The sequence below is a fragment of the Salminus brasiliensis genome, chromosome 9 (assembly GCF_030463535.1).
Source record: "Salminus brasiliensis chromosome 9, fSalBra1.hap2, whole genome shotgun sequence".
NCBI classification, from domain to species: domain Eukaryota; kingdom Metazoa; phylum Chordata; class Actinopteri; order Characiformes; family Bryconidae; genus Salminus; species Salminus brasiliensis.
The window spans coordinates 42,138,627-42,163,806 of record NC_132886.1 but is presented as its reverse complement, the minus strand read 5'-3'; the positions used below and the strand labels follow the sequence as shown (position 1 = coordinate 42,163,806).

Below are 25,180 nucleotides of genomic sequence, written 5' to 3'. Positions count from 1 at the left end.
TGGCAGTGCAGTGGAATGGAGAGCTGGAGAGCAGGTAGAACTTACTGGAGAACAGAACGTTCCTAATTCAGGTAACTGAGTTCTGCTGGTTTGGAGCTTAAACAGAGAACCCGTCAATTCTTATCTAGAGCTTTAGAACAGTTCTCAGCTTAAAGATTGACATTCCAACCTGTGTTAGAAAATGGCCGACTGACCGAAACCCACTGCTGCTGTGTAGGATATGGACAGTGTCCAGAACGGGAGTCCAGAACGGGTGTAACTGCTGATCTGGACTTTAGAGGGGTCAGTAAACAGCATCTGCTCAACATCTGCTCCAACATTAAAACTCATCAAGTAAACGAATCTTCATGCAGTCACACAGCTGTACCACAGACACCCCTGCACTCTGTTTACACTTCTGGGGTAGTCCACACATCTGTGCACCTCTGCACAACACCTGCACATAGGTTCCTGGTCCTGCGTTCATGTTTAGTGTAACTCTTTATAGCTGTTATCTGCTTCTGATAGAAACACAGACATTTCTGGACGGATAAAACATCTTCCAGAGTAGTGTAACATCTACCCAACATCAGCCGGAGTAGTGTAACATCTACCTAACATCAGCCATAGTAGCGTAACATCTACCTAACATCAGCCGGAGTAGCGTAACATCTACATTACATCAGCCAGAGTAGCGTAACATCTACCTAACATCAGCCAGAGTAGCGTAACATCTACCTAACATCAGCCAGATTAGTGTAACATCTACATTACATCAGCCATAGTAGTGTAACATCTACCTAACATCAGCCATAGTAGTGTAGCATCTACCTAACATCAGCCAGAGTGGTGTAACATCTACCTAACATCAGCCAGAGTAGTTTAACATCTACCTAACATCAGCCAGAGTAGCGTAACATCTACATTACATCAGCCAGAGTAGCGTAACATCTACCTAACATCAGCCAGAGTAGTGTAACATCTACCTAACATCAGCCAGAGTAGTGTAACATCTACATTACATCAGCTAGAGTAGTGTAACATCTACCTAACATCAGCCAGAGTGGTGTAACATCTACCTAACATCAGCCAGAGTGGTGTAACATCTACCTAACATCTTCCAGATTAGTTTAACATCTACATTACATCAGCTAGAGTAGTGCAACATCTACCTAACATCAGCCATAGTAGTGTAGCATCTACCTAACATCAGCCAGAGTAGTGTAGCATCTACCTAACATCAACCAGAGTAGTGTAACATCTACATTACATCAGCCAGAGTAGTGTAACATCTACATTACATCAGCCAGAGTAGTTTAACATCTACCTAACATCAGCCAGAGTAGTGTAACATCTACCTAACATCAGCCATAGTAGTGTAACATCTACCTAACATCAGCCAGAGTAGTGTAACATCTACCTAACATCAGCCAGAGTAGTGTAACATCTACGTAACATCAGCCAGAGTAGTGTAACATCTACCTAACATCAGCCAGAGTAGCGTAACATCTACCTAACATCAGCCAGATTAGTGTAACATCTACCTAACATCAGCTAGAGTAGTGTAACATCTACCTAACATCAGCCTAAGTAGTGTTACATCTACGTAACATCAGCCAGAGTAGTTTAACATCTACCTAACATCAGCCAGAGTAGTGTAACATCTACCTAACATCAGCCAGAGTGGTGTAACATCTACCTAACATCAGCTAGAGTAGTGTAACATCTACCTAACATCAGCCAGAGTAGTGTAACATCTACCTAACATCAGCCAGAGTGGTGTAACATCTACCTAACATCAGCCAGAGTAGTGTAACATCTACCTAACATGAGCCAGAGTGGTGTAACATCTACTTAACATCTTCCAGATTAGTGTAACATCTACATTAAATCAGCTAGAGTAGTGTAACATCTACCTAACATCAGCCATAGTAATGTAGCATCTACCTAACATCAGCCAGAGTAGTGTAACATCTACCTAACATCAGCCAGAGTGGTGTAACATCTACCTAACATCAGCCAGAGTGGTGTAACATCTACCTAACATCTTCCAGATTAGTTTAACATCTACATTACATCAGCCAGAGTAGTTTAACATCTACCTAACATCAGCCAGAGTAGTGTAACATCTACCTAACATCAGCTAGAGTAGTGTAACATCTACCTAACATCAGCCAGAGTAGTGTAACATCTACCTAACATCAGCCAGAGTGGTGTAACATCTACCTAACATCAGCCAGAGTAGTGTAACATCTACCTAACATGAGCCAGAGTGGTGTAACATCTACTTAACATCTTCCAGATTAGTGTAACATCTACATTAAATCAGCTAGAGTAGTGTAACATCTACCTAACATCAGCCATAGTAATGTAGCATCTACCTAACATCAGCCAGAGTAGTGTAACATCTACCTAACATCAGCCAGAGTGGTGTAACATCTACCTAACATCAGCCAGAGTGGTGTAACATCTACCTAACATCTTCCAGATTAGTTTAACATCTACATTACATCAGCTAGAGTAGTGTAACATCTACCTAACATCAGCCATAGTAGTGTAGCATCTACCTAACATCAGCCATAGTAGTGTAGCATCTAGCTAACATCAGCCATAGTAGTGTAGCATCTAGCTAACATCAGCCAGAGTAGTGTAACATCTACCTAACATCAGCCAGAGTAGTGTAACATCTACCTAACATCAGCCAGAGTAGTGTAACATCTACCTAACATCAGCTAGAGTAGTGTAACATCTACCTAACATCAGCTAGAGTAGTGTAACATCTACCTAACATCAGCCATAATAGTGTAACATCTACCTAACATCAGCTAGAGTAGTGTAACATCTACCTAACATCAGCTAGAGTAGTGTAACATCTACCTAACATCAGCTAGAGTAGTGTAACATCTACCTAACATCAGCCATAATAGTGTAACATCTACCTAACATCAGCTAGAGTAGTGTAACATCTACCCAATATCAGCCTAAGTAGTGTAACATCTACGTAACATCAGCCAGAGTAGTTTAACATCTACCTAACATCAGCTAGAGTAGTGTAACATCTACCTAACATCAGCTAGAGTAGTGTAACATCTACCTAACATCAGCCATAATAGTGTCACATCTACCTAACATCAGCTAGAGTAGTGTCACATCTACCTAACATCAGCTAGAGTAGTGTAACATCTACCTAACATCAGCCATAATAGTGTAACATCTACCTAACATCAGCTAGAGTAGTGTAACATCTACCTAACATCAGCCATAATAGTGTAACATCTACCTAACATCAGCCATAGTAGTGTAACATCTACATTACATCAGCCAGAGTAGTGTAACATCTACATTACATCAGCCAGAGTAGTGTAACATCTACCTAACATCAGCCATAGTAGTGTAGCATCTACCTAACATCAGCCATAGTAGTGTAGCATCTACCTAACATCAGCCAGAGTGGTGTAACATCTACCTAACATCAGCCAGAGTGGTGTAACATCTACCTAACATCTTCCAGATTAGTTTAACATCTACATTACATCAGCTAGAGTAGTGTAACATCTACCTAACATCAGCCAGAGTGGTGTAACATCTACCTAACATCAGCCAGAGTAGTGTAACATTTACCTAACATCAGCCAGAGTAGTTTAACATCTACCTAACATCAGCCAGAGTAGTTTAACATCTACCTAACATCAGCTAGAGTAGTTTAACATCTACATTACATCAGCTAGAGTAGTGCAACATCTACCTAACATCAGCTAGAGTACTAACGTTTGTTTAATGTTTGGCTAATAACAAACATTGCCTTTTCTGTGGCAGACCAGGGTTCAGTCTCCTGATTGGCTCCTAACTCTACATCCTCCTACTCCTTATTCACCTGTGAGAGCTGTGGAAAGGAGAGCAGGTAACTCCTGTTTATTTACACTAATGGGTTGGGATTATGTTCCTGTTTCTGCTTTGCATTGTCTTTTATATTACTTAAGTTTTTATTACTTAAATAACTTCTATTATTATTATTATTATTTATTATTTATCTATATCTAGAGCATCTCACCACTGTGTGTGAAGACTAACAGTGTTCAGAAGAGTGTGTGAAGAGTAAAATCTCTATGATGGAGCTTCAGAACTCCAGCACTGGAGGAGGATCCTCTGACCCCGAGTGAGTGGAAGCTAGCAAAGACTGTCAGCCTGGTTATGGTGAAATCCCTTTGATCTCACACAGATGTGTTAGATCCTTACCCTAATCCCACGATCACGCCTCAAAATGTAGTAAAAGATCAATCAGGACTTCAAAAAGAAAGGTGTTGAGTTGTGTCTGTTTTTTTTTCAGGTTGCAGCCTGAGAGAGTACCCATCGAGAACCCTCCTAATTTCAGCGGAGAGGGGGGAGAACCCAGCTGTGTGTCTGTGAAGAGTGATCGGTCCATCGGGAACCCTCCTAATTTCAGCGGAGAGAGGGGAGAACCCAGCTGTGTGTCTGTGAAGAGTGATCGGTCCATGGGGAACCCTCCTAATTTCAGCGGAGAGGGGGGAGAACCCAGCTGTGTGTCTGTGAAGAGTGATCGGTCCATCGGGAACCCTCCTAATTTCAGCGGAGAGGGGGGAGAACCCAGCTGTGTGTCTGTGAAGAGTGATCGGTCCATCGGGAACCCTCCTAATTTCAGCGGAGAAAGGGAAGAACCCAGCTGTGTGTCTGTGAAGAGTGATCGGTCCATGGGGAACCCTCCTAATTTCAGCGGAGAGGGGGGAGAACCCAGCTGTGTGTCTGTGAAGAGTGATCGGTCCATCGGGAACCCTCCTAATTTCAGCGGAGAGAGGGGAGAACCCAGCTGTGTGTCTGTGAAGAGTGATCGGTCCATGGGGAACCCTCCTAATTTCAGCGGAGAGGGGGGAGAACCCAGCTGTGTGTCTGTGAAGAGTGATCGGTCCATGGGGAACCCTCCTAATTTCAGCGGAGAAAGGGGAGAACCCAGCTGTGTGTCTGTGAAGAGTGATCGGTCCATCGGAAACCCTCCTAATTTCAGCGGAGATGGGGGAGAACCCAGCTGTGTGTCTGTGAAGAGTGATCGGTCCATGGGGAACCCTCCTAATTTCAGCGGAGAGGGGGGAGAACCCAGCTGTGTGTCTGTGAAGAGTGATCGGTCCATGGGGAACCCTCCTAATTTCAGCGGAGAGAGGGGAGAACCCAGCTGTGTGTCTGTGAAGAGTGATCGGTCCATCGGGAACCCTCCTAATTTCAGCGGAGAGGGGGGAGAACCCAGCTGTGTGTCTGTGAAGAGTGATCGGTCCATGGGGAACCCTCCTAATTTCAGCGGAGAGGGGGGAGAACCCAGCTGTGTGTCTGTGAAGAGTGATCGGTCCATCGGGAACCCTCCTAATTTCAGCGGAGAGGGGGGAGAACCCAGCTGTGTGTCTGTGAAGAGTGATCGGTCCATGGGGAACCCTCCTAATTTCAGCGGAGAGGGGGGAGAACCCAGCTGTGTGTCTGTGAAGAGTGATCGGTCCATGGGGAACCCTCCTAATTTCAGCGGAGAGGGGGGAGAACCCAGCTGTGTGTCTGTGAAGAGTGATCGGTCCATGGGGAACCCTCCTAATTTCAGCGGAGAGGGGGGAGAACCCAGCTGTGTGTCTGTGAAGAGTGATCGGTCCATGGGGAACCCTCCTAATTTCAGCGGAGAGGGGGGAGAACCCAGCTGTGTGTCTGTGAAGAGTGATCGGTCCAAGGGGAACCCTCCTAATTTCAGCGGAGAGGGGGGAGAACCCAGCTGTGTGTCTGTGAAGAGTGATCGGTCCATGGGGAACCCTCCTAATTTCAGCGGAGAGGGGGGAGAACCCAGCTGTGTGTCTGTGAAGAGTGATCGGTCCATGGGGAACCCTCCTAATTTCAGCGGAGAGAGGGGAGAACCCAGCTGTGTGTCTGTGAAGAGTGATCGGTCCATGGGGAACCCTCCTAATTTCAGCGGAGAGGGGGGAGAACCCAGCTGTGTGTCTGTGAAGAGTGATCGGTCCATGGGGAACCCTCCTAATTTCAGCGGAGAGAGGGGAGAACCCAGCTGTGTGTCTGTGAAGAGTGATCGGTCCATCGGGAACCCTCCTAATTTCAGCGGAGAGAGGGGAGAACCCAGCTGTGTGTCTGTGAAGAGTGATCGGTCCATGGGGAACCCTCCTAATTTCAGCGGAGAGAGGGGAGAACCCAGCTGTGTGTCTGTGAAGAGTGATCGGTCCATGGGGAACCCTCCTAATTTCAGCGGAGAGAGGGGAGAACCCAGCTGTGTGTCTGTGAAGAGTGATCGGTCCATGGGGAACCCTCCTAATTTCAGCGGAGATGTTGTTTCTGAATCAGAGTGAGTGAAAGACGTCAGACACTCAACAGGAAGGTCAAATAAAACCACAGATAATAAAAACAGCAAAATCATCAAATAAGAAAACTTAATTTAGTGGCGAGTCAGTGCAGCCATGTCTCAAGTTGAGTCCACTGAGAGTCAAGGCAAGTCTTAAATCAAGTCCAAATTCAGTCTCAAGTCCCGAGTCCGTTCAGCCCAGTCTGAAATCATGTCTCCAGCCACATAGGCCAGTTTTAAGTCAGTAAGCAGATCCCCAGTCAGTACGTGGAAGTCCCAAGTCAGGACCCAAGTCAGCCTGAGGACGTTCTGCGTGAGTACAGGCAGGTCTCAAGATTGGTAGAGTTTCATTCAGGTAAGTATGAAGTCTAGTCTCATGTCAGTAACGGCAAACCTCAAGTCAGAGTGGACGCCAGTGCAGGACTGTGAAGGCATTAGGTCATGTCTGCCAAGTGTGTCCAGTAGCAGAAGCCTTATAAAGTAGGCAGGACTGAAACCGTGTGTGCTGGTCGTGTGTTATAATGTTTGTATTGCTGTGTTTAAACTTCCTCAGGCAGATCTCCACACAAACACTGACCGAGGGACCTGGAGACCAGCAGCAGGATTCTCACCAACCTGTGGATGAGGTCCTGCACAGAGTCTCAGAGAGACACAAAACCAGCATGAAGAACAAGTATGAGAGCTTATTTGAGGGACTCAAAACAGAAGAGAATCGAATCCTCCTGAACAGGATTTACACTCAGCTCTACATCATAGAGGGAGAGAGTGACGGGGTGAATGAAGAACACGAGGTTTTAGAGATGGAGAAAACACCCAGGAAACACTTACAAGACACTCCAGTCCACTGTGCAGATATCTTCAAACCTCTACAAGGTCCTATACGAGACACAGGAGAGGAGAACACTGGAAAGATCAGGACAGTGCTGACTAAAGGCATTGCTGGGATTGGAAAAACTGTCTCTGTGCAGAAGTTCATTCTGGACTGGGCTGAAGGAAAAGCCAATCAGGATGTAGAGCTGATGTTTGTTCTTCCGTTCCGGGAGCTGAACCTGATTAAGGACCATCAGTACAGTCTTCATCAACTTCTGTGTGTCTTCCATCCTGAGCTCAAAGATCTGGAGCCAAAGATCTATGATGTGTGTAAAGCTGTGTTCATATTTGATGGTCTGGATGAAAGCAGAATTCCACTGAACTTCTCCAAGTGTAAGAAAGTGTCTGACGTCACCATGACATCATCAGTGGGTGTGGTGATGTCAAACCTCATCAAAGGAGAGCTGCTTCCCTCCGCCCTCATCTGGATCACCTCCCGACCAGCAGCAGCCAATCAGATCCCTCCTCGGTCCGTCAACCGTCTCACAGAAATTCATGGGTTCACTGACCCACAGAAGGAGGAGTACTTCAGGAAGAGGATCAGTGACCAAGAAGAAGCCCAGAAGATCATCTCCCACATTAAGACGGCGAGGAGCCTCCACATCATGTGCCACATTCCCGTCTTCTGCTGGATCTCAGCCACTGTGCTTCAGCAAATGATCAAACAGCGTCACACAGAGATCCCCAAAACCCTGACTGAGATGTACCTGCACTTCCTGCTCACTCAGATCAACATGAAGAACCAGAAGTACGAGGAGAACCATGAGAGAGACCCAAAGGAACTGCTGCAATCCAACAGAACCGAGCTTCTGAAACTGGCTGAACTGGCTTTCAAACAGCTGATGAAGGGCAACGTGATGTTCTATGAAGAGGACCTGAGGGAGAGTGGCATTGACGTCACTGAGGCCTCGGTGCATTCTGGGATCTTCACTGAGATCTTTAGGGAGGAATGTGTGCTGTACCAGAGGAAGGTCTACTGCTTTGTTCATCTGAGCTTTCAGGAGTTCCTGGCTGCTGTCTTTGTGTTTCACTGCTTTGAGAGCAAGAACATGGAAGTACTGGAGTTTTTCTCCCGCTCGAGATCTAGGAAGACCGCTGCGCTGGACGAGCTGCTGAAGGGAGCAGTGTGCAAAGCCTTAAAGTGTGAAAACGGACGCCTGGATCTTTTCCTCCGATTTCTGCTGGGCATCTCTCTGGAGACCAATCAGAGACTCCTACAGGGTCTGCTGACCTACAGACAAAGCAGCACGAAGCAAACAACAGAGTTCATCAAGAAACTAATCAAAGGAGATGAAGACGAGTTACTTTACACCATTCTTGACAGATCTTTATGTACAGAGAGGTCCAGCAGTCTGTTGTTCTGTCTGTCTGAAATGAATGACCAGTCTCTGTCCAGAGAGCTTCAGGAGTCTCTAAGATCAGACAAACATTCAGAAAAGAAGCTCTCTCCTGGGCACTGTTCCATAATGGCCTACATGCTTCTGATGTCAGAGGAGGTTCTGGATGAGCTGGACCCAAAAAAATACAACACATCAGAGGAAGGTTACAGGAGGCTTATCTCAGCCGTGTCGGTCTGCAGGAAAGCTCTGTGAGTGTTGCATCTATGGTAATATGTGGCATTCTCATATTCCTGTAGAATATTGATATTTACTAGGACCAGAGACCCTGTATCAGTGAAAGACACGTTAAGCTGTGTTTACTAATAGGTGGTGCACAGTTAGAGATAATACAATTAAAGTCATTATAATACTAATAAAAATAATGCTAATCTTTATTTGAATGGACAGTTTATTAATTTATTTCTGATAAAACAACCTTGGAGATGCTTTCAGTATGAGGAACAATTCAGTGTTGAGCTCAGACTGTAAGGGCAGGGGCAATAGTCTCTTCTTATACAAAGTACATAGCAGACATCTCCTGTATTCTAGATGTCTCTGCTGCCTCTTAGAACCTGGATGATGGTCATTAGGTCTGCTCATAGCTAACGCCTCTGTGGTCATGTTACAGTGAGTTCTAACAGTTGCAACTGCAAACATTTAGTATGCACAGTCCCACATGCCCAGTCTCCTAACCCAGAGCGCTTGTGATTCTCAGTAAGTGGATTCTTTCTTAAGCGTTCGGTGATGTCATCTTTTAATCATATCATATAACATGTTCTGTTATTTTCATTCATTTTAGACTAGCTGGATGTGGTGGTAATATGGAGTCTTGTAGAAAAGTAACATCAGCTCTACAATCATCAAACTGCTGTCTGAGAGAGCTGGACCTCAGTAACAATGACCTGCAGGACTCTGGGGTGGAGCTGCTGTCTGCTGGACTGAAGAGTTCACACTGTAACCTGCAGACACTCAGGTAAACCTTCTATAAATTCACTTCAGGAAGGGAGCTGTAAACGGAGCAGCTATGGATGATATCAGTGATCATTTCAGCAGTTTTAGAACTACAGTGAATCTTTTTTTCTATTCCTGAAATGGTCAAAACGTGTGCTGTTGTAAGATCTGTTCTGAATGTGGTGAAGCTGTAAGACACCTGTAACACTCTACCTGGATGAAGAACAAATGAAAGGTATTAAAAGCTCAACTGATTAAACTCTGCTGTATTTATTCTGCATTTACAGATTAGCAGGCTGTAATCTCACCAAGGTCTCCTGTGAAAAACTATCATCAGCTCTACAGTCAGTAAACTCCTGTCTGAGAGAGCTGGACCTCAGTAACAATGAGCTGCAGGACTCAGGGGTGAAGCTGCTGTCTGCTGGACTGGAGAGCCCACACTGTAACCTGCAGACACTGAGGTGAGCTCTCTGGTAATTCATTCAAAACTTTCATCCAAGTTGAAACAAAATAAGATGCTTAGGCCCTAGACACTCACAGTAAGATCAGAATAATGCTGTCTGTAAAAACATAAAACTGTCATGTTTAGGCTTAAAAATATGATTTTCTGCTAAACCTTTTTTCTGTACGTTTGTCTTTTGCAGACTAGCTTTCTGTTCTTTTGGGGAAAATGCTTGCAGAATTCTGGGATCAGCTCTACAGTCAGAAAACTCCTGTCTGAGAGAGCTGGACCTCAGTAACAATGACCTGCAGGACTCAGGGGTGGAGCTGCTGTCTGCTGGACTGGAGAGCCCACACTGTAAACTGGAGACACTCAGGTGAGCTCTCTGTTATTAGTGTGGTGTCAGACAACCACTTGAGGGCATCACAGGCATGTCATCAGTGTCAGACCTGCCTGCCTGAACACCAAAGCCATTGTGTCAGCATCAGATCCTTCTACGATTGTGATGTCACTTTCTGACCACAGCTTCACAGGCTATAGAAGGCTGGCTGTCTTGGCCAAAGAGCTCTGTGATTCCTTCAAGAGTCTACAACCAACATTTATAAAGCCACAAGTTCCTGTTTTGCCTTCCTTTCTGCAGGTTGTCTGGTTGCCTGGTCACAGAGAAAGGCTGTTCTTCTCTGGCTTCAGCTCTGACATTAAAGCTCTCCACCTTGAGAGAACTCGATCTGACCTACAATCATCCAGGAGAGTCCGGAGTTAGGCAGCTCTCTGAGCTGAAGCAGAATCCACATTGTAAACTGAAGACACTCAGGTATGTGTGATAATGCCATAATTATGAATGTGATGATGCTCTGTTGCACATTAAGGCTTATAACCTGACCTTTGACAGACATGAGATTTACACTGTAGCTGCTACACTGGCATGCCTTTAGTATTGAGTGTGTGTGTGTGTGTGTTTCTTTAGGGTGGAGCATGGTGCGAAGATTAGGTTGCAACCAGGACTAAAGAAATGTAGGTTTATGCAAATACACACACACACACACACACGCACACACACACACTGTTTTATGTCCTCTATTGTGTGTGTTTTTGTGTGCAGATGCTTGTGAGATCACTCTGGACCCAAACACAACCCACCCATTCCTTTCTCAGTGTGAGGAAAACAGAAAGGTGGAGAGTGTGGAAAAGAGGCAGCCTTATCCGGATCATCCGAAGAGATTCGATCGCATCCCGCAGGTCCTGTGCAGAGAGAGTTTGACTGGACGCTGTTACTGGGAGGTTGAGTGGAGTGGACGGGTTGCCGTGGCTGTGTCGTACAGAGGGATCAGCAGGGACGCGTACAACCAGTACTGTATGTTTGGACTCAATCAGCTGTCCTGGAGGCTGGTGGTGAGGGATGGCAAAGGCTATTTTCAACACAATTTGAAGGATAGCGAGATATTTGCCACCCCCTCCAGCAAAGTCGGAGTGTATCTGGACTGGCCGGCCGGCACTTTGTCCTTCTACAGCATCTCACCCAACACACACACACTGAGCCACTTATACACACTCCACTCCACATTCAGGGAGCCCCTCTATGCTGGGTTCTGGGTGGATTCTGACTCTTCGGTCTGTTTGTGTGTGTCAGAATAATCCCATAAACCCTTTGCAGGGTAACGATATTCAGACACATCCGAGCGCTGCAGGATTAGACCGAAGCAAATCTATTTAGCTACACAATCACTGAAAAGCAGAGTAAGGGTTTAGATGGTTTCACTGCGTAAGTATTAGTACTGCTGTGTCTCAGTATTATATTCACACAAATGTGTTGCAGTATTAATGGATAGTAGCACATGGCAACATACACACATTCACAAGCGCACATAGATACACACACACACACCCCCTAGCACACTGGAGCAGAGCAATACTTCATGCAAGCTTTTAAAGAGAAGACAGCCATTAATAACAGTTGACACTGAGGGTCTAGATCAGGTTGATGTGTGAGGCTGAATGGTTGCAATAAACTTCCATAATCAGTATTCTTGTTATTACATTCGTTATTGAGGTGATTTGAAGTACTTAGAGATCTACATGTAGGCCAGGGTCAGAAGATAAACAGCATCAGATTAGAAAGCCTCTATTGAACCTGGATCAGAACATAAACTACAGGTGGAAATCACAGGTCCAGAAAGTAAAAATCAATCCCAGGGTTTTGTTCCAACACTGTCCAGAAAAGCATGTGAAGAGTTCAGGCCTGCATTGCTGCCCGACTCCCACAGGAAGCTGACTGGGTGAAAGCGCTTGGGGAAGTGGTGAAGAGCAGCGCCCCGTTCCCAAACACACAGGGAAAACAGAGAGAGAGGAATTGGAGGGATACTGGTTTCCTCCCACCAACGAAACTAAACTGGAGAACTTTAGAGGAAAAGAGTCTGGAGAGGAGCAAAAGCTGAGGAGGAGGAGGAGGAGGAGGAAGAGGAGGAGGACAAAACTTAACCCTCTACTATTACCATTGTAATCCTGTGGCCCAAACTAGCGTCAAAGGCAGCAGTGTGCGTCTCTGTCTCTGTCTGATGGCCGTTGGGCTTGATTGGCTCCAGGTGCCACCCATTACCTCCTTCTGGTGGCCAGAGGTGGCCTGGTCCTGGAACCAGATTTCTATTGAATTTTGTGTGCAATCACTTAGTTTGTGTGACTGTTCCCGCAGAGGAAGGGAGGGAGTGGCAGCACTGCCACTGATTTCAGTATTTGTCTTTTACTATACAGCACAAAAGAACCAGAACCACAGAGCACCACTGTCTGTTATGGGTGGAGCTTAATAACCAGAGAAGCACAGTCTTTATGGATCATCTGGTTTTTGGAGCAGTCTAATTATCTTCATGGTAAAGATCATCAAAGAAGCTCTCAGTGGATCTGAGGATCTGAACAACAGCATTCAGCAGCAGAACCAACTCTAATGACTAGGGGTTAGGGTAGAGTTAGGGTAAGGGTTAGGGTAAGGGTTAGGGTAAAGGTTAGGGTTAAGGTTAGGGTAGAGTTAGGGTAAAGGTTAGGGTTAAGGTTAGGGTAGAGTTAGGGTAAGGGTTAAGGTTAGGGTTAAGGTTTAAGGTTAGGGTTAAGGTTTAGGGTTAAAGTTTAAGGTAAGGGTTAGGGTTAAGGTTTAAGGTTAGAGTTAAGGTTTAAGGTTAGGGTTAAGGTTTAGGGTTAGGGTTAAAGTTTAAGGTAAGGGTTAGGGTTAAGTTTAAGGTTAGGGTACGGGGTTAAGGTTTAAGGTTAGGGTTAAGGTTTAGGGTTAAGGTTTAGGGTTAAGGTTTAGGGTTAGGGTTAAGGTTTAGGGTTAGGGTTAAGGTTTAGGGTTAAGGTTAGGGTTTAGGGTTAAGGTTAGGGTTAAGGTTTAGGGTTAAGGTTTAGGGTTTAGGGTTAAGGTTAGGGTTAAGGTTTAGGGTTAGGGTTAAGGTTTAGGGTTAAGGTTAAGGGTTAGGTTTAAGGTTAGGGTTAAGGTTTAGGGTTAGGGTTAAGGTTTAGGGTTAGGGTTAAGGGTTAAGGTTAAGGTTAAGGTTAGGTTAAGGTTTAAGGTTAGGGTTAAGGTTTAGGGTTAGGGTTAAGGTTTAAGGTAAGGGTTAGGGTTAGGGTTCTGTCACTCTAATATTTACACCCCTTTCACTTCCTTTCATATTTACTGTTGAGTCAGATAAACTCCTCACTGGTCCAGGTCTGTTCAGTGTGTTTCATAAAGACCCAGCCAGGAAGCGGGTTTAGGATCAGAGAGGGGTTCACTCTGCTGATCAGTCTGTCTGTCTGCGTCTGTCTGTCTGCATCTGAGCTGGATGTGGATGACTGAGCCTGGCTCTGGTACTGCAGCTGATGAAGGGTCACTGATGAGAGGCTCAGTATTCAGTGGAAAATGTAGAAGGTTCAATCGGTTTCACACTCATCCACCAGGGGGCGATAAAGAGACAGTTAGCCTAACCCTAATGCACACACTACCCTGCTGCAGATCAGCTGGATAACCCTACAGGGAATGTTCTCTCTTGGATGACCAGCTTTTTAACCACCTTGCCCAGCAGAAGCCGGTCCTGACCTGGATTTCTCAGCAGGACTGACATGACCTCACAGATTAATACACGGACCAGAACACACACACACACACACACACACACACACACACACACACACACACACACACACACACACAGATCACTCAGCAGCCCTCAGTGTTCATATTGAATGTTTTAATAAGAAACTCAGATCACAGGCGGTTCTGCAGTGTTCTTTACAGGAGCGGCGCTGTGGATTTCTACTTTCTGGACCTGGTTTCTTCACCACTGGACCATCCAGCGCTCTGTTCAGCCTGTGTGGGATGGTACTCAATCAAACCTAATATCATCAACACAGCAAACAAGTCATCGCTTAGTTCTGGCCCACGTTTACTGCTTCAATACCGGGCCCAATACTTGCCTGACCCGGCCTCGCGGGACCCTGAATCATCTGTTATCTGAGCAGCTCATTATCAAAACTGGGAAAATACAATAAGCAGATTAGAGGGTCTCTACAAGTCAAGCCCTGAAAAACACAATTCATCATTTACAGCAATAAAGAAGCCAAAGGAAGAGACGTGGTCAAACTCCGGGCCTTCACTTTCCCGCAGTCCAGCGGTCAGAACTGTATCAGAACTGACGCTTCACTTTCTTCTGCTGGACTAAATAACGTCCAGTTTTACAGAAACACACGGTTTTACTGTATTACCTCACATTCAGTCACAGGTCAGCAGCTGATCTTACGTAGCGCCAATTATGATCCAATCAAACTTCGGTTCCCTGCCCGGTCCAGTAGGGGGCACTAGTACATTCAGCTGCCCATCCAGGCCGTTCTTTAGGTCACTGCAGGTTTCCTCTACGCAGTGTGTGGTCTATCAGGCCGTGAGTCGGTGTGTTTACTCTGAATCACTGAGCGGGTTCTGATTCACACTGGGACTGAACATATGATTATGGGTCTGAATAGCAGTACTTTTATATTTACAGAACATACCATAATAATCACATTCCTCACTCTACGCAAACATGCTGGTCTAACAGTGAAATAGAGCTATACCGGAGAATACGGATCTTGGTTCTGCCTGAATTGCTTAGTTTTCTCCCTTTCGGAGCAGCGCTGGCGTACGGCCTCCACACTGCCTGCAGTTCCACCTCCCGCCTGTGTCTCCCAGAGCGCTGTTCAGTACAGACCAGTGTTCCCTTTAGGTTCTAAAGGCGTGAGCTAGAACCAGACTGTTGGCCATCATCAGTCGTCTCAAATCAGGTACTGTTTACTGCAGCCTCTCACTTTACAGCCTCACTCTACAGCCTCACTCCGCAGCCTCACTCCGCAGCCTCTCACTCCGCAGCCTCTCACTCCGCAGCCTCACACTGCACAGCCTCTCACTCCGCAGCCTCACTCCGCAGCCTCTCACTCCGCAGCCTCTCACTCCGCAGCCTCACACTGCACAGCCTCACACTGCACAGCCTCACTCCCTACAGCCTCACTCTGCAGCCTCTCACTGCACAGCCTCGCACTTTGCAGCCTCGCACTCCGCAGCCTCGCACTCCGCAGCCTCGCACTCCGCAGCCTCGCACTCCGCAGTCACACACTCCGCAGCCTCACACTCCGCAGCCTCACACTCCGCAGCCTCTCACTCCGCAGCCTCACACTGCACAGCCTCACACTGCACAGCCTCACACTGCACAGCCTCACACTCTGCAGCCTCACACTCTGCAGCCTCTCACTCCACAGCCTCACTCTGCAGCCTCTCACTCCACAGCCACACTCTACAGCCACACACTTCACAGCCTCTCTCTACAGTCTCTCACTCCACAGCCTCGCACTCCGCAGCCTCGCACTCCGCAGCCTCGCACTCCGCAGCCTCGCACTCCTCAGCCTCGCACTCCGCAGCCTCGCACTCCGCAGCCTCGCACTCCGCAGCCTCGCACTCCGCAGCCTCACACTTCGCAGCCTCACTCCGCAGCCTCTCACTCTGCAGCCTCTCACTCCGCAGCCACACTCTACAGCCACACACTTCACAGCCTCTCATTCCACAGTCTCTCACTCCACAGCCTCACTCTACAGCCTCACACTCCACAGCCTCACACTCCACAGTCACACACTCCGCAGCCTCGCACTCCGCAGCCTCGCACTCCGCAGCCTCGCACTCCGCAGCCTCGCACTCCGCAGCCTCGCACTCCGCAGCCTTGCACTCCACAGTCACACACTTAGCAGTCACACACTTTGCAGCCTCGCACTCCGCAGCCTCACACTCCACAGCCTCTCACTCCACAGCCTCTCACTCCACAGCCTCACACTCCACAGCCTCACACTCCACAGCCTCACACTCCACAGCCTCTCACTCCACAGCCTCTCACTCCACAGTCTCACACTATGGCTTCCTCCGATGGCTCCTCCCCTTCCTAAAATTAGTTTTAATGGTTTCTCTCTATTCCCAGAGCTTCTTCTGAAAGGCCCTTCCTCTTGCTACATCTTCCTACGATGGCTCCTCCCACACTTCAGCTGTCCATGCAGGTATTAAAACATGGCGTCTGGCTGCGGCTCCCGGTGTGAACTCACTACTCTGCCCAGTACAGCACAGTACTCTATTTGAGACGCAGCTCCAGTCCGGTATTACCAACAGTACAATTCAATGCTCATTACTCAGGCGTGGGTCTCCTCCATGCTCTGTGGGCTCAGGTTAGTGCTAAGGTTAGTGCTGAAAAGGAAAGGGAAAGGCTCAGGTCCATTTCTCCTCACGCATCACAATCCTCAGAACTCCACTTTACACGCAGGGAACGTTTCCTCCTGCATGGCCACCGTGCTGTTACTGCCCAGGACTGTGATGCCCAGCTGTCGCTGCTTCTCCTGGGTCTGCTGGTACCACTCGTGCATCATCACGGACTCAAAGGTGGGAATTAATGTCACCTGTAGGACGAAAAGAAACACAGGGTTTTGTAGATGCTGAATTTCTTCTGAGCAGGCATTTCCAGATTAGTGTAAGACCAGCGTAGAACTGACCGGCACATGCTCAGGCCATGAAGACTTTCCATCCAGTAAGGCATCTAGGATGGGCCTCATCATTGCCTCTTTCATGGAGTCATCTCCGCTAATGATGTAACAGGACGAGCGCAAGCGGCAAAAGAACTCAAGGTCGATAGTGGAAGCCGCATGGCCAGATGGGAGATACGCCAGGTCCAAATATACTGATACGCTGCCCTTATTTCCTGCTGATTACATCAGAAAACACAATATCAAAGAAAGGAAGGCATGAATTCTGAACATATATTCTCACTGTGTTGCGTGAGGGCTTTCCCCACTGGACAGAGCAGAGGAGGAGTGCAGGCCTACACATCCTAATGAATACAAAATAAACGATCAAAAATCTTAAAGTCAATACTGGCTTCCCTACTTCCACACTGAACGCCCAATAAACTGGCATGAAGACAGAGCGTTCAGGTCCAGCGTTTTAGTGTTTGTGTGAAACTGTGTTCCTACCTGCTGCACTCAGTCTTTTTGGCCCAGAGCGGGAAGCAGAACTGTCTACGGTAGAGCTCGACCTCAGACTACCAGCTGATCCACTCTGACTTCCGGGTTTGGCTTTGCTGGTTTGCACTCCACTTGTCTTCTTGTTCTTGGTCACACTGGCCCTGACGCTTTTCCCAGGATCAGGCATGCATGCTCCAGGCTGGGGAGGGAGGGGTGGCAAGTCCTTCACGGAGACAGGCAGGGGGTCCTTTGTCCTGTGAGCATCAGTAGGATTCTGAGCACAGGCTTCCTCTTCAGAATCTAATGCACCATCTGCAGCGATGGAAGGGCACTCCTCTACGCCAGGGTAAGCGTCTGAATCAATGGCATTGGGGAAATAGTCACTAGCAGAGGTCCGGGGGCTCTCCGGGACTGGATGGGCAGCCTTGCTGTTTGGGTGCATCTGTGATAAGGGTTTCGCAACATCCTGGGAATGGTCACTATCGTCCGACAGGTCCTGAGGGCTGGTGGTGGTGGTGAGTCCTGGGGATAGCGGGTGCTGCTGGTTCCCTGGAGATTTGAAATGCTTGAACTCGCATGGAGACACAAGGCACAGGTCAACATCATGGGCAGCAGTGTCAAACATCAGGCTCTGCGGTCCAGGAGGACGTCCGTCCAAATTGTCGCTCATAACCATCTTGGTGTGGGCCATTTTTAAAGACAGGGACATCCCCACCTTAAAATCAGGGTCTACATAGTGTCCGTTGGAGTAGGAAGTCTCGTCCTCATTGGTGGATTCACTGACCGTGGGAAGGACTTGCTCAAAAGACATTGACAAAGATTCGTCAACTTCAGTGGACTGTGGAGAGCTAACCTCTGCTGGCATTGAGTGGGTGGTAGTCATGGTGGGAGATACATCAGGCATGATGTCCTTGAAAGAGCTCAGGGACAGGAAGCTGGAGTGTTTCTCTTTGGAGGAGGTAGAGTTGCTCTCTTGATTACTCCTGGGGCAACCAGACCCTACGGGTTGACTCTCTGACCCAAGGCACATCTTGGCTCCCAGACTGCTGTGGTCTCTGGATGCCCACGTCTCCTCGGGAGAAAGATGATAGGGTGTATGACCAGCGCTGTTTGGGCCGGATCTGGGAGAGCTCAACTCCAAAGTCTTTTCGTCTGGGCTGACGCAGACTTCGTTCTGACCACATCTGGGAACGGTGTCCTTAAAAGCCCCGTCCAGCAGGGTGTATTCAGTAGGCGTGAGGTCCAAATTCACACTGCGCTCACTTTTAGGATTCTTGACCAGGTGAGCCGAAACATCGGCAGCCTTCCCTGGACCTGGCATGACTTCGGCAGACTCTGTGCCCACTGGACTCCGACGACCATCCTTCGGATCCTCTGCGTTCCCTAATCCCCTCCTCGACGGGAGGTCTGGGTTTTTACCTGCAGGGGGGTCTTGGGACTGCTCTCGCTCCATTTCCAGAACCTCTGATTTCATATCCTCAGGTGAGGAAGTTAGGGGGCGGTTTGCGTCGTCTACGTCCCCCGACAGCTTCTGGTTCTGCTGCTCCTTGTTGGATTTGTGGTTTTTAACTTTGGTCTCATTCTTCTTGGCACCTGCAGACTTACTTGGATCTGGAGAAGGGGAGGCCGGTGCTTTCTTCGCCTCCTTTCCTGGTAAACTGCTCTTCTTCTCACTCTTTAAGTCTGCCTTGGGTTTGTTAGCAAGAGAATCTTTTTTGCCAGACATTTTCCTCAGCCCGTTTTCTTGTTTCTTCATCCCTGGTGCTTCTTTTCTGTCGTCCCTAAACGAGCCCTTCCTCGCAACTGCTTTCTCAGGTTTGGAGAGCTTGGAGTTGGCACTGTTTTCCTCCCCTGTTGGAGCATTTCCATCCGCAACTCTGGCCTTGTCCTTTGCCTCTGAATACCCACGGGCTGATCTGTCCTTTGGAGCGGCACTTGCGGTACTGGTCCTGGATTCCTTGGTGCTAGATTTAAGACTGTCTTGGCTCTCGGCTCGTTTCGGGTTCTTCTCTGACTTCGAGGATTCGATGTCTTTGGAGCACACTACAGGTCGCTTGAGAAACTCTAGGTGTTTCAACTTTTCTAGACCGTCCAGTATCCTACCCTGTGGGGTGGAGCCAGGGAAGAGCACTCGGATGATCTTTTCATGGGGGCTGGCTGGATGCCACACGAGCAAAGCACAGATAGAGACCAGGCAATTTACAGGGAACTCTGAGCCTTTGAGGTTGGGGCTGTTCTCAGGCCAGCTGTGCATGAAGGCCTCAAACTCTTTGCTGCGTTTTATGGGGTTAAGGACATAAAGCTCGAGACACCCAACTCCCATCTTCTGAAACAGAATCACCGGCTCTATAGAACCACTGGAGCTGCGAAGCAGTGGTTCTGGCGATATCTTAAGCTTCTCCAAGTGGCGGAGGGTGAGGGCTGCTTGATCACTTGATCTTAGTACATTTGGGTCACCTTGAAGTTTTTTCAGCCGGTTTGGTGCATTGAAGAAGACGACGCCCAGCTCTGGAGAGATTAAATTCTGAAGCCATTTCTCTTTCCTGTTGGAGTCTGAAGAATCGTCCTCCTCAAGCTCAGCGACCTTCCGTTCAAACAGAGTGTTGATCCCTGGCAGATTATCGGCCCCAGCGTGGGTCAGTAGAACAGAGTCAACCCGATCCAGATGCCTCACCAGCTTCCAAAAGCAGGAGCGTGCATCAGCCCCGCCGTTCACCAGAACATTGAAGCCATTGACTGCAAAGAAGGCACAGTCCCCTCTCCCACCTGGAAAGATGTAGCAGCAGGGGCGGCACAGCTTTAGGAAGCCCACGGTGCTCGGAGGCTCCAGGAGATCGAACGGCGACTGTGGCTCGAGGGTCCGAGAGAGATGATCCGTGAGCTCTTCAAGTCCTTCCATTTTGGGGAGCACCATCAGAGGGTTTACCTTAATGTCTATCATATCTTGTATGCTGTGCTTCCCAAGCACTGAGTTCTTCCATTTTCCAGTCTTTGGGCAGCTGAGGGTCAGGCTTGGTTTGCCAGACGCACTGGCAGAACTCAGCACTGACTGGACCTGTTAGAGTTGTACAAAGAACAGAACCGTCATTGTAGAAATACAGTCTTTTTTTCTGTCACTCACTGTCCACTCTATCAGCTCCACTGACCGCCTAGCAGCACTGCATAGTTCAATAAGCCCAGGCTGTAGTCCATCTGTTTTTCTGCCTGCTGTGTCTGATCCACTCGTACCACCAGCACAACACTAACGCACGCCACGCCACCACCCTGTCAGTCAGTGTCACTGCAGTGCTGGGAATGACCCACTGCCTGCTCTGTGGTGGTCAGTACTAACAGAGTCTGCAGAGAAACAGACGGACACAGTCTGGTGCTGGTCTTCGTTAACACCAGGAGGGGGTTCTAGTCTGGACCCACGTGATTGAAGGTCTGTGTTTTATAAATTTGATAAACATCTGAAATGAGTTCCTAACGTATGAATTTATTCCCATAACAACCCTAGCCTGGGAAATACGTTCACACACAGTGGTAAACCATGTCTCAGGACCTTGTTGCCCTGTTGTGTTGGAAAGGAAACTGAGGCGAAGAGCCTGGGCTACTCCATCACTTCACTGTATCTGCTGTTCCCGGCTTAATACACACCTCCTCATCCTCGAAGATCTGAGCAAAGTGGTTTGGACTGAAATGTCCAGTTTGTAGGACGATGTCTCCAGTGTCCTCCAGTGATTGTCCCGCGAGCACCAGCAGCTTGTGCTGACTGGAGTCCAGGATCAGACTGCGAATCTGCAGGAGATGACAGACATGTCAGCACTGAACTCCTCCAGCAGGGGGAGCTGCTGTAGAATCACACCTTCAGAACACTAGTTTTCAACTCGGCCGTGACACCCGTGACCCTCCCCAGTATCTCCATCAATACATCTTCAGACAGACCAGATCGAGAAGAACGAACCTCTGAGTAGAGAAGCTCCTCTGAGGGATGAACCACAACCCTGGAGCTGAGCACGCTTGTACTGCAGTGTAATCTCCGCTGACCTGCAAGAGGGGGGTGGGGGGACAGAGACCAAAGGAACGTGGATGAACAAACGTCCGGCGTTTGAGCCGCGAGCTACCGAGTCTCACCTTCAACTCCTAACCTACACTGCTGATCCTGATGCCCCTCCAAACCGGACCTCCCACCGGTTCCCTAGCAGTCCCATATTCCCTGCTTACTGACCGCACTGCCACACTGGAGGAGTTACTGTACTGGACATGGTTCGTTCCTGCTGTTCCCTGCAGGGCCGTGCCGGGTCGGCATTTCCCCTTTCCGGGCTTTTCAAAGCCCTACATCCTGTTACACAGGAGCCTCAGTGACCTGGGCAGGGGAGAAAGGCCATGACCCTGACGCTGTCCCAGAGCAATGACCGACACGGATCTTCTCAGCTGATGCGCTAATCGTTAATTAAAGAGGCAGTTCAGCTAAAATCAAACAGCATGATTGATCTCTGAGCTCAGACTCGATCGATCAGCCGAGACGTGATCGGTCTCTGACGTGAGCTTCTTTAGTTTACAGCAGCAGATGCTAGGCTAACCATGCTAACAAACACCAGACTTAAACTGTCACCAATCATCTAGCACAAGATAGCATTAGCATCCAGGGGGGTTTCCCTCCGTATTGACCCGCTGGCTCGGTTTGGTCTTCATCTGTATCATCTTCATCATTTCTAAACATGCTGAGGAGAATTAATGACATCATCATCATCATCATCAATAACAGCCCTGAACCATTTCCTTCTGGAAAAAGTGCGTCTGCTGTCGGTCAGCAAAATCCCGTCTGAGGTCTCAGCATGGAAAGTGCCAGAGTCCGAACAATCGGTCAGCAGCACTTCCTTCCTGAGCTGTGGTGAGAGCCCAGCCTCAGCCCAGCAGCCAGCAGCACCTCAGAGCTCTGCTCAACAACAGCCGGGCCGATGAACACCCCCCTGAACATCACACACCGCTGTTCCGTCCGCCCGTCTAACAGCCTGTCAATCAGTCAGTCAGTCAGTGCCGGTTTTATACCCTTCAGAGGACTGGAGTGACGCGGAGTGCAGAGGGTGAAGAGGTGGAGAGAGAGGGAGAAAAGAGCGAGAGACACTCACCTTTAACGTCAGGGGGCGAGTGAGACGAGTGCTGAGTAACGAAGAGTCTGAGCTGCTCGTCCACGTTACACACACTCAGATCCACATCCCAGGAGCGGATACCTGCAACAGCATTCAACAGCTCAGTCTGTGTGTGTGTGTGTGTGTGTGTGTGTGAGGGTGGAGCACACACCCAGTTCCTGTATGTATAATGGTGAGCTCAGGAACACTGAGAGAGGAGAGCAGCGGACTGCGTGGTCCTGGTGGACGGCATGACGAGGAGGGGGATTCAGCGGAGGGGATATTCCACCTTAAATGAGGCAGCACTTCCATCCTGAACCCATCCGCTGCAGCATTTAAGGTGGAACCCAAAATGTAATAACAGGCTAATGTGGCTGTGTGTGGAGTGATGGCTTCTCATTCAACTCTCCAGTCCCCCTTAAACTGAATTTAAGGTGGAATTGAAGGGAACAGCTGGCGAGTCAGAGGGTGACAGCCTTGTCAAGGCTGGGGGAGGTGGAGAAAACAGGAGGTGTGGTTTATCAGGGCGGTGGAGCAGCTGCACGCACACACAGCTGATGCTGAAGTACCTAGCAACAACATCCACAGTGCCAGCCGGAGGGAGCTCAAACTGCACACACACACACACACACACACACACACACACACACACACACACACACACAGCAGAATACAGAAATCCAAACACCAAGGAAACACACTCACCCCTACACACTCACCTCTACACACTCACCCCTACACACTCACCTCCACACACTCACCTCTACACACTCACCTCCACACACTCACCTCTACACACTCACCCCTACACACTCACCTCCACACACTCACCCGTACACACTCACCTCTACACACTCACCTCCACACACTCACCTCTACACACTCACCTCCACACACTCACCTCTACACACTCACCCCTACACACTCACCTCCACACACTCACCCGTACACACTCACCTCTACACACTCACCTCCACACACTCACCTCTACACACTCACCTCCACACACTCACCTCTACACACTCACCCCTACACACTCACCTCCACACACTCACCTCCACACACTCACCTCTACACACTCACCCCTACACACTCACCTCCACACACTCACCTCCACACACTCACCCCTACACACTCACCCCTACACACTCACCTCTACACACTCACCTCCACACACTCACCTCTACACACTCACCCCTACACACGCACCTCCACACACTCACCCCTACACACGCACCTCCACACACTCACCCCTACACACTCACCTCCACACACTCACCTCTACACACTCACCTCCACACACTCACCTCCACACACTCACCTGTACAACTGCTGCTTCTGGTTTTCAATCAATCTGTTTTATATTATAATATTTCACCCCATTCATCCTACAGCATGTTAGCCCCGCCCATTCTGTATACAGCATGTTAGCCCCGCCCATTCTGTATACAGCATATTAGCCCCGCCCACCCCTATAGCAGTTTGCTGCAGATTTGTTTTTGGGTGGGTGTGTTCAGTGTGATTATGCGCAGCTGCATGCACACACACACACACACACACACATAGGAATACATACTGGTAAACACAAAATGCTGGGGTTGCTATGACAACTGAGCCAATAGCATCCAAAGCATCCACCCAGTTTCAGATCAGGACATTTAAACACTGAGCTCTCTGTACACCAAACACAACACAATGAGCAGTGTGTGGGATGCGGAATGTGTGTGTGTGTGTGTGTGTGTAGGAGTGGAGCTCGAGCGCCCCTATAGAGCTGCACTTGACACTGAAACACAAATATCTGCACAAAGCACATATAAGCATGTTTACAATGTGGTGATCTGTGCAGGATCGAACTGTCCGGTCCACCTTAAAAACTGCAGCAGGTCCAGCAGTGATGCGCCAGGCGCCAGACTGCAGCTGCTGCAGCTTTTAAGGTGGACCGGACAGTTCGAATAAACAGTGTGTGTGTGTGTGTGTGTGTGTGTCACCTCGGTGCAGCTCCTGTAGTGTGTTGCTCTGCGCTGCCTTTGGGTCAGCGGTTCGGTTCTGGCTCGAGCTGCTGATGACCAGAAGCAGGCCGGATGCAGCGCGAGCCGCCATCGCGGACGGACACACACGCATACACCGCGGGAGGAAAGGGGAGAGGGGGTGACGTCATGCAGCAACAGCACGAGGAGCAGTGGACCAATCAGAGAGCAGTACTTAGCGTCACGAGGCAGAGAAGCACAGCACGCAGACAGCATCTCTCCTGTGTGTATAAACTACATGGACAAAAGTATTGGGACACCTGCTCACTAATTGTTTCTTCTGAAATCAAGAGCATTAAAGACTGCCCCCTGCTTCTGATTTGAGTGAGGTCAGGATGTTGGACGACCACCACCCTCCCAAAAGTATTGGATGGAGCTCCACCATCATTCCTGAGAACTACTGGACAAAGAGCCTTTCCCTGATGAACCAATCAGCAGGGAGGGAGGGAGTGAGGAAGTGATTGAGGGAGTGAGTGAGTGAGTGAGGGAGCGAGGGAGGGAGTGAGGGAGTGTGTGAGTGAGTGAGGGAGGGAGGGAGTGAGAGAGGGAGTGAGGAAGTGAGTGAGGGAGGGAGGGAGCGAGGGAGGGAGTGAGGG

The 25,180-nt window shown here is 48.7% G+C and overlaps 3 protein-coding genes across 4 annotated transcripts; 2 read left to right on the top strand and 1 right to left on the bottom strand.

Annotated features, from left to right (window-relative positions):
* The first annotated feature begins 1 nt into the window (after position 1).
* LOC140562706 (uncharacterized) lies at positions 2 to 11,982 on the top strand. Its single transcript, XM_072688561.1, has 12 exons — positions 2 to 71; positions 179 to 282; positions 3,796 to 3,880; positions 4,021 to 4,135; positions 4,307 to 6,319; positions 6,870 to 8,774; positions 9,365 to 9,538; positions 9,804 to 9,977; positions 10,161 to 10,334; positions 10,599 to 10,772; positions 10,926 to 10,972; positions 11,061 to 11,982. Exons 4-12 carry the CDS (start codon positions 4,086 to 4,088, stop codon positions 11,591 to 11,593), a joined length of 5,244 nt encoding a protein of 1,747 aa, XP_072544662.1. The 5' UTR covers positions 2 to 71; positions 179 to 282; positions 3,796 to 3,880; positions 4,021 to 4,085; the 3' UTR covers positions 11,594 to 11,982.
* A 1,791-nt stretch (positions 11,983 to 13,773) lies between these two features.
* On the top strand, positions 13,774 to 16,428 carry LOC140562819 (uncharacterized). The gene is made up of 2 exons (XM_072688674.1): positions 13,774 to 13,792; positions 15,296 to 16,428. Exons 1-2 carry the CDS (start codon positions 13,774 to 13,776, stop codon positions 16,426 to 16,428), a joined length of 1,152 nt encoding a protein of 383 aa, XP_072544775.1.
* Positions 14,158 to 24,693, bottom strand: map1sb (microtubule-associated protein 1Sb). 2 transcript variants are annotated; one of them, XM_072688562.1, is made up of 7 exons: positions 24,546 to 24,693; positions 22,558 to 22,659; positions 21,390 to 21,472; positions 21,083 to 21,223; positions 17,456 to 20,501; positions 16,979 to 17,187; positions 14,158 to 16,885 (listed from the first exon to the last, which is right to left on the bottom strand). In XM_072688562.1, the coding sequence occupies exons 1-7, from the start codon at positions 24,676 to 24,678 to the stop codon at positions 16,730 to 16,732; spliced, it is 3,870 nt and encodes a 1,289-aa protein (XP_072544663.1). In that variant the 5' UTR covers positions 24,679 to 24,693; the 3' UTR covers positions 14,158 to 16,729. The 2 variants fall into 2 exon arrangements, with proteins under 2 accessions (XP_072544663.1, XP_072544664.1); XM_072688563.1 differs by having other exon boundaries at positions 16,979 to 17,184.
* Between the last annotated feature and the right edge of the window lie 487 nt (positions 24,694 to 25,180).